This window comes from Nansenia antarctica (assembly GCF_963989245.1).
Source record: "Nansenia antarctica genome assembly, chromosome: 17".
Taxonomy (NCBI): domain Eukaryota; kingdom Metazoa; phylum Chordata; class Actinopteri; order Argentiniformes; family Microstomatidae; genus Nansenia; species Nansenia antarctica.
Window position 1 is genome coordinate 798,853 of NC_137687.1, and position 10,000 is coordinate 808,852.

Genomic DNA, 10,000 nt, shown 5'->3' on the forward strand with positions numbered 1-10,000 from the left:
AAAAGAAGGATGGCTCTCGTGTTTTTTTGGATGTGGGTGTCAAATGAAAGGGTCGCGTCGAAGAGGACTACCAGGTTTCTTTTCGACGTGTGTGGAGCCAGTGATCCAGTCATATCCTCTATGGAAGCTGTCGGCTTTGTTGACGTGTGATTTTAAACCGACAAAGACAAGTTCTGTTTTATTACAGTTGAGTTTTAACACTACAACAGCCGTGCCTGTTCTGGCAATGCCTTGCATGGTAGCTTGCCACCATTGGTGTGTGAATGTGTGTGTGAACGGGGGAATGAGAGGCCGTTGTAAAGCACTTTGGAGCAGCTTTTGGAGCTGTGCAGTCCATTGACCATTTACGATCTGAACCAGGATAGGTTGGTGAGGTATGTACGGTACCAGGATGGGGCCAGGCCAGAGAGACAGAGAAAGGCTCTCAAGTCAAGTCGAGCCGTTTCAGCGGGACCGTGTGATTGGCTGGGGCAGGGCTGCACTGAGGGCCAGGAGGAGGATGAGGATACTCATGAAGCCAGAGCCAGCGCTCATCAGGGGGTCGTTAGTCACTCTAACGAGGGCTGCTGCCTCTCTGCTGCGCTGCTTCTGAACCCAGATGGGAAGAGGTGGAGAAGCTTGTTGGAGGCGAGGTGAGTCTGGGGTTGGCTGCACACAGCAGGAGGGTCCAACGCCTTGGAGAGGAAGGGGAGGGTGGTTATGGGCTTATAGTTGGTATAGTATTAGGGTATGGTATGGTCTTCCTGCTTGGACCATATATCATACCGAACATCGTGAGCTTAGAATGATAAGGTTCTATCTCCGTTTAGAATGATAAGGTTCTATCTCCGTTTAGAATGATAAGGTTCTATCTCCGTTTAGAATGATAAGGTTCTATCTCCGTTTCAGTGGCGGCTGGTGCTAAAATGTTTGGGTGGGGCACAGGTTATGGGGGCATGCTCCATGGGGAAGAATATCAACTTTAAAATCTGGATTTACAGTAAATTTTAGCATGAGAATAGCTCTACCCCCCTGTACAGACCTCGCCATCCCCTCTACCCCCCTGTACAGACCTCTTCATCCCCTCTACCCCCCTGTACAGACCTTTTCATCCCCTCTACCCACCTCTACAGACCTCTTCATCCCCTCTACCCACCTCTACAGACCTCTCCATCCCCTCTACCCACCTCTACAGACCTCTCCATCCCCTCTACCCCCCTGTACAGACCTCTCCATCCCCTCTACCCCCTGTACAGACCTCTCCATCCCCTCTACCCCCTGTACAGACCTCTTCATCCCCTCTACCCTCCTCTACAGACCTCTTTATCCCCTCTACCCTCCTCTACAGACCTCTTCATCCCCTCTACCCCCCTGTACAGACCTCTTCATCCCCTCTACCCCCCCTGTACAGACCTCTCCATCCCCTCTACCCTCCTCTACAGACCTCTCCATCCCCTCTACCCTCCTCTACAGACCTCTTCATCCCCTCTACCCCCCTGTACAGACCTCTTCATCCCCTCTACCCCCCTGTACAGACCTCTTCATTCTCTCTACCCCCCTGTACAGACCTCTTCCTACCCTCTACCCCCCTGTACAGACCTCTTCATCCCCTCTACCCCCCTGTACAGACCTCTTCATCCCCTCTACCCCTCTGTACAGACCTCTTCATCCCCTCTACCCCTCTGTACAGACCTCTTCATCCCCTGTACAGACCTCTTCATCCCCTCTACCCCCCTGTACAGACCTCTTCATCCCCTCTACCCCCCCTGTACAGACCTCTTCATCCCCTCTACCCCCCTGTACAGACCTCTTCATCCCCTCTACCCCCCTGTACAGACCTCTTCATCCCCTCTACCCCCCTGTACAGACCTCTCCATCCCCTCTACCCCCCCCTGTACAGACCTCTTCATCACCTCTACCCCCCCAGTTTTCTCTACAATTTCTACAATTTTCTCTCTACAGTTTCTACACGTCAACGTGTACCGAAACACTTGTTTCCAACGTGGTCCTACGTTTCTCCTACACCAAGACACATACAAAGAGCATAGAAACATACAGAGAGCATAGAAACATACAAAGAGCATAGAAGATACAATCAGAATACAGTCTGCCATTCCTTCTCCCAGCATCGATTTGGTTTTCCTATCATGACTGAAGGACAGATGATTCACTTACTTACACAAGTTTGACTTCGGTAATAGGTCCAGTTGCAATATCATCAAGTTGGGAACAAAACATGCCTCCTTCTAATCCATTTGTTCAATTTGTTTACAAAGTCCGGTAGTGGTTTGCTGTGTGATTTGCTGTATAGTTCCATATTCCCGCTGCGTGTTGGTCGCACGGCAGCGGAGACGGTCGCTGATAATTAAGACCAGCAGTAGAATGTTGCCAATAGACATATTACACAAAACACAAAACAAATAAAAACACGAAGCAAACATTACTAGCCGCCATATCCATGGTGAAGCAGGTGAACGAACGTGATCTGAAAGCTACGCCGGCCGTATGACATGACGTAAGCACGTACGATTCTTTGTGCATGTCCCAAAACCCCATAGACAAATGACCGAATGGCCTGAAGTTACCAAAATAGATTTTACATGCAAGTCTACGAGAACAGCCTAGTGCAATTTCGAGTAGATTGAAAGTTGCCCTGAAAGGGGCGGGACTTGAAGCTGATTGGAACATTCTCCACAGAACACTAGCTGATTGGACTATGATATACTCCACAGAACACTAGCTGATTGGACTATACTCCACAGAACACTAGCTGATTGGACTATGATATACTCCACAGAACACTAGCTGATTGGACTATACTCCACAGAACACTAGCTGATTGGACTATGATATTCAGAAGCAACACTGTCTAGAAGTCATAGGAAAAAAATCTCTCTCTTCTCCCTTTGGTGGGGCATTGTCCAATTGCCCCTAATGAACCAGCCTCCCCTGCTCCGTTTAGAATGATAAGGTTCTATCTCCGTTTAGAATGATAAGGTTCTATCTCCATTCAGAATGATAAGGTTCTATCTCCGTTTAGAATGATAAGGTTCTATCTCCGTTTAGGGCCGTTCAGAGATATTGAGCGTCAAAGTTTTTACATTCCATTATGTTCTGTCAGATGGAACCTTTGTATTTTATGAATTACTAACTCAAAAATGTCAACATTTTAAAAATAACACCACACAGGCATTAATAAACACCTAATGGATCAGATTACGTAAAAAAGTAAATTTTGACAAAAATGGAGATAGAACCTTATAATTATAACGTCACGAAATACTGAAACATTTATGCACTCACTGCAAAGTAAGTCACTTTGGATAAAAGCGTCAGCTAAGTGGCATATATTATTATTATTATATTATGGTATAACATTGATGCTAATTTAGGTAACAGTTTCTAAGTAAGTACGCCTGTTGAAAGGAAGATGATAGTCAGTCATTATTGGCTCTTTGGGACTTACAGAAATGAGCAAGGGTACTACAATCAGGGTTCCTACACCTTCTGAAACATCACATTCAAGCACCTTTCAAGAACTTTCAAGACACAATTCCCTCAAGGACCCAACACGGCATAGTTTGAGACAGATCTAGATGAGAATGTATATAATAGGAAATATCCGCTCACAGACAACAATTAAAAAGAGAGGCTTGAATGTGTGAAAATTAGATGGTCTCTTGCCTTCTCTACCACAGCAAAACAATATATTGTGAAATTATGTGTAAAGTTAAGCAATACAGAGACTTATTTACTAGCTGACAAGCTATATTTATTTTTGAATACATATATTTCTTTAGAGAGAGAGAGAGAGAGAGAGAGAAGAGAGGGGAATCCAAGCACTTTCAATGACCCATGTCTATTTTCAAAAACGTTCAATTTTTTTCTTCTCAAATTCACAAACTTTCAAGGATTTCAAGGACCCGTGGGAACCCTGTAGAACGACAAGGTAGGTATGGAGTAAGCGTGCCAGAATCCATATGAGATGGTAAAATAATGTTTTCCTTTTGTATTCTACAGAAAATCTGTAATATCCCCATAGACATGTACCACACACACACACACACACACACACACACACACACACACACAGACAGACAGACATGTACCTCCATTATTACATCAATAGCAGAGAAATCACATACAGGTTTTATAATAAATGAACCTGATACCAGGATTTGCCACCGAGGAGCGCACACACTCACACACTCTCTCTCACTCACACTCACACGCACACTCACACACACACACACACACACACACACACACACTGTTCATAGTATGTTTCCTGTAGCACTTCTCCTCGTACTGCTTGTGGCGTGTCGACCTCTAGACCTCTTCACCTCCTCACCTCTCCACCTCCTCACCCTGGTCCGATGGAGGAGGGCAGCGGAGGAGGGCAGGGAGGCAGCTGCAGAGAGAGAGAGCATCACTGAAAATAATGAGATAAAACACACACACGCACACACACACACACACACACACACACACACACACACACAGATATAGATCTACTGAAAATAAGGAAGCTACGAATATTTTTCCTATAACTATATGTTTCATTGCCGGTATGAAAAGAAACTTGACAAGGATAAGGAATGCCAAAAAAGCCCAAAACTTATAATATCTGTGGGAGTTGTGGCAATTCTTCATGAAAACGGAGCAGGGTTGAATAACTGACAGTTACAGTAGAGCTGTAGCCACTGTGTGGGCCGGCGCCCTGATTAAAGCTGCAAGCAGCGATTAACAAGTCTAAAGGTCATGTTCTCACATGAAAGTCCGAATCGAGACCCGGAGCAAGTGGATGAGTTTGCCAGAGTGGTCAGAAAAATGTAGAATTGCCCGTTCGTCCCTCTCTTATCCAGATCAACACGCGTGCCCTGTTGTTTTCCTATGGACAGCCTCGAGCAGCGTTCTCACCAAAAGCGAAGCGAAGCAAAGTGACGGATGCGTTGTTTTTTTAACCGGAGCAAAACCACCCTTTTCAAGCGGAGCATCCGTTGGTTCTTTGCTGCGGGAGCGACTTCCAATGCACGTTCTCACCGCTACAAACGACGCAGAGCAAAGAGAACCTTCAAGTGAAGCAAATGTTCTAGTGAGAACACCCCCTAAGCCTCGCGGCAAAGTCACATGATCAAGAATACAGAATCAGAGAGTTGTCAAGGGAGAGCTTTGGAGATGTCTAGGTTTATAGTGACAGGGTAGGCCGCAGCACATCACCCCCACTCTCACTCACCTCCACTGGCTCCCGGTCAAGTCCCGCATCACCTACAAACTCCTCCTCCTCACCTACAAATCCCTCCACGCCTGCGCCCCCCAGTACCTCACTGACCTTCTCTGCCAACATACCCCTTCCCGGAACCTGCGGTCCTCCCTCGGCATGGGCCTGCTGTCCACCCCCCCGCACCAACCTACGGACCTTCGGGGACAGAGCCTTCAGTGTGGCAGCTCCCACCAGCCGGAACTCTCTCTTGGAAAATCATGATATTGCTAATAATAATAATACATTTTATTTGTACAGCGCCTTTCAAAACACCCAAGGACACCTCCTCACAGGGCAGAAGACACAGCAACACACAGTCAGGTTAAAGCACAGTGGAGGCGACAAGGTGTCAAACACACTTACAACTAAACAGAAAGAAAAGAGACAACAGAAAACAAAACAAGAGAACAACAGGAGGTGAAGGACACGGACACAGAGTGCAGGTTACAGTGAGACACGGACAGAGAGGACAGGTTACAGTGAGACACGGACACAGAGTACAGGTTACAGTGAGACACGGACACAGAGTACAGGTTACAGGGAGACACGGACACAGAGTGCAGGTTACAGTGAGACACGGACACAGAGTACAGGTTACAGTGAGACACGGACACAGAGTGCAGGTTACAGTGAGACACGGACACAGAGTACAGGTTATAGTGAGACACGGACACAGAGTACAGGTTACAGTGAGACACGGACACAGAGTGCAGGTTACAGTGAGACACGGACACAGAGTGCAGGTTACAGTGAGACACGGACACAGAGGACAGGTTACAGTGAGACACGGACACAGAGTGCAGGTTACAGTGAGACACGGACACAGAGTACAGGTTACAGTGAGACACGGACACAGAGTACAGGTTACAGTGAGACACGGACACAGAGTACAGGTTACAGTGAGACACGGACACAGAGGATGCAGGTTACAGTGAGACACGGACACAGAGTACAGGTTACAGTGAGACACGGACACAGAGGACAGGTTACAGTGAGACACGGACACAGAGTGCAGGTTACAGTGAGACACGGACACAGAGGACAGGTTACAGTGAGACACGGACACAGAGGACAGGTTACAGTGAGACACGGACACAGAGGACAGGTTACAGTGAGACACGGACACAGAGGACAGGTTACAGTGAGACACGGACACAGAGGACAGGTTACAGTGAGACACGGACACAGAGGACAGGTTACAGTGAGACACGGACACAGAGGACAGGTTACAGTGAGACACGGACACAGAGTACAGGTTACAGTGAGACACGGACACAGAGTACAGGTTACAGTGAGACACGGACACAGAGTGCAGGTTACAGTGAGACACGGACACAGAGTGCAGGTTACAGTGAGACACGGACACAGAGTGCAGGTTACAGTGAGACACGGACACAGAGTGCAGGTTACAGTGAGACACGGACACAGAGTGCAGGTTACAGTGAGACACGGACACAGAGTGCAGGTTACAGTGAGACACGGACACAGAGGACAGGTTACAGTGAGACACGGACACAGAGGACAGGTTACAGTGAGACACGGACACAGAGGACAGGTTACAGTGAGACACGGACACAGAGGACAGGTTACAGTGAGACACGGACACAGAGTACAGGTTACAGTGAGACACGGACACAGAGTGCAGGTTACAGTGAGACACGGACACAGAGGACAGGTTACAGTGAGACACGGACACAGAGGACAGGTTACAGTGAGACACGGACACAGAGGACAGGTTACAGTGAGACACGGACACAGAGTGCAGGTTACAGTGAGAAGGCCAGTTTGAGTTGAGTTCTGAACGAGGTTATAGAGTCACAGACTGACGGACGTGAAGATCTTATGTCCAGTAGTGTGCTGGCTGTAAGAGGTGTACGCAAGGCAGTAATGAGTGAAAAGACATGAAAATAGTAGGCAAATAATCACTAGATTACATAATCTGGTGAGGCTCCTGGTGTCGGTCTCCCCCTGTCTGACAAGGCTGTCTGTTAGGCAGCGGACTTACATACAGTGGGGGAAATACGTATCCAACATATCAAAACATTTTTATTCAACATATTTCCATTACAGCTAATCACATGAGATGTACGTAGACCCCACATTGGTATTAACACAATAAAACTATACACAGCTAAAGACATTGTAACATTCCACGCCATAACAAAAAGTGGAATGACACAGGAAAAAAGTATTGAACACAGTAAGAAACTAAAGCACTAAACCAGTTCATGCCACTAACGAGTTCTTCTACCCGTGCTAATTAGAATCAGATAAGTAAGAACGTCCACTCTTTGAACAGGGACAATGATATGACACCTATATGACACCTACATGACACCTCTATGATATAACACCTATATGACAGTTATTCATCTGTAGCCAGCTATGATATGATAGCCGGACAAAAATAATGTTAAAGGTCCTATATTATACACTTTATCAACAAGTTAATATAGCTGTCTGGGGTCCCCAAAACATGTCTTTGAACGCCTCAGATTTTAATGTAGAGGCATTCTAGCATGCCTCTATACACCTCCTCTTCAGTCCTGTTCTCAACGGGCTGTTTGGGTGTCTGCCGTTTTAAATGCAAATGAGCTAAAAATGCAAAAGCCCCTCTCCAGACCTGGTTGTGGATTCTCAGCCAAGCCTTCTTGAAGCCTTGGTTATGGTTCATTTATTCAATCAATTATTGAAGAAGAACAAACTCAGAAGTACACAGAACATTCTACTGTGAGGACAGCTTGTGTTGTGACACACCGGCCGGCTGTGGCGCAGGAGGTAGAGCCAGCGTGTGATGATCACAAGGTTGGGAGGTCGGCGGTTCGAGCCCCGGCTGGCCACATGTCGAAGTGTCCTTGGGCAAGACACTGAACCCCAAATTGCTCCCAGTGAGCGGGCCGGCGCCTTGCATGGCAGCTTCACGCAATTAGTGTGTGAATGTGTGTGTGAACGGGTGAATGAGAGGCCGTTGTGAAGCACTTTGGATAAAGGCGCTATATAAGTCAGTATTTGTATAGTACATATTCATATTCATACGACTGAATGCAAATTCATAGTGCTTTACAGTACGATGTACACATTAAAGAAAGGAAAGAAGTCCAATAAAATAACAATTAAAAAGTTGTCAAAAAAAGAAAAACTAATCCCCCAATTAAAAACCTAGCCTGAACTGTCAATTAAAAGCTGAAGGGAACAGCCTATTGTTATTGCTATAGAGCTGACCTAGTGTTATGTGATAGTTTGTTCCAAGGTGTTATTGCATAGTGCAGGGTGGCCAACCAGTCAGTCAGAGACTAAGAGCCCACAAAAATGATTGGGGTACCACAAAGAGCCACATCATACATGCAGGCTCACAAAAGCACTCCCTCTCTCTCTCACACACACACACACACACACACACACACGCGCACACACACACACACACACACACACACTCACGCAATCAATCAATTTCCAATAGGCTATTTTGGAATAGTGGTGTCATTTCAGCAAAAGGCATGGTAAGAAGACAGCTACAGTATGTAGGTAGTAATCTACATCTTTCCTAGCAGGCAGACTGGTTCAATCTCCTTAAAAACTAAGCAAAACATTACATATTTAGCTATTCTCAACTCTAAATTAACTGCACTGTTAAAAACACTGGTATTGTAAGACCTCCCCTGTGTCCCTGTACTTGTCTCTGCTGCCCTTATACCAAAAAAGGTATGTCCATTTTCCTTTTTCTCACTGGCATATTTGTGTTACAGCTCACCTATTAAAAGTGAGACGTTTGACAATATCAAAAACATGCTTGCAGCACACACATATAACCTACTCACACACAAGTTATTGTTACTGGCCCCAATGTGGTACGACTATTATTGAAATGATTGAGAATAGAGACATGGTTGACATTTGAGCCAACACTATTACAGCGTTTATACAGTTTGTTTAACCCACCTGAATTAACGAGAGTCATGGACGAGGTTTTAACATTAACGTGACTCGTGGCTTGTTTATCGAGGAACTGTTGCTAGGCTACTAACACCTCGATGTCCCGCTCCACTACAGCGCCTGGCTGGTGGGGTGAGATGGAGCCGGGAGGATTTGGAGTTACCGTTGTGTGGAGTGGATAAAATCCCCAAAATGACAACACGTGTTTCAGATTTTATTTTTATTTATTTATTTATTTATTTCTTTTTTTTTTAAGCCAGGTATGGCGAGTGCCATAAATTGCCATACCAAAACGACGCCCATCGAGACACAGAGAGCAAAGCCACACGCTTTTAATGAACGGATTAAAGAGCCGCACACAGACAGGCAAAGAGCCGCACACCGACAGGCAAAGAGCCGCACACAGACAGGCAAAGAGCCGCATGCGGCTCGCGAGCCGTGGGTTGGCCACCCCTGGCCTAGTGAGTGAATGCTGCCTCTTCACTTTTGGTGCTAACTTTTGGAACAGTCAAAAAGCCAGCCTCAGATAACCTCACGGTTCTAGCAGGTTCATAAGGCAAAGATGTTAGAAGAAGGTTCTAGGTTCATAAGGCACTAACATCAAAGATGTTAGAAGAAGGTTCTAAGTTCATAAGGCACTAACATCAAAGACGTTAGAAGAAGGTTCTAGGTTCATACGGCACTAACATCAAAGATGTATGTCTAAGTCAAAGATGTATTTTGGCCCTAAACCATAGAGTGATTTGTCGACAAGGAGCATTATTTTCTAAGTCTATTCTGTGAGATAGTGATGTGAGGAGTGTAATGATTTTGTTTGGAGACCCC

At 46.1% G+C, this 10,000-nt stretch overlaps 1 protein-coding gene across 1 annotated transcript in view; it reads right to left on the bottom strand.

Moving 5' to 3' along the window:
- Positions 1–9,200, bottom strand: part of LOC308172751 (cadherin-7-like) — a gene marked incomplete at both ends in the record, with an annotated part of 141,721 nt that extends 132,521 nt beyond the window's left edge. The window contains 3 exons of the mRNA XM_080547702.1: positions 455–648; positions 6,141–7,039; positions 9,182–9,200. Coding sequence (XP_080403828.1) covers positions 455–648; positions 6,141–7,039; positions 9,182–9,200 — 1,112 coding nt within the window. The remainder of the gene's footprint in view (positions 1–454; positions 649–6,140; positions 7,040–9,181) is intronic.
- Between the last annotated feature and the right edge of the window lie 800 nt (positions 9,201–10,000).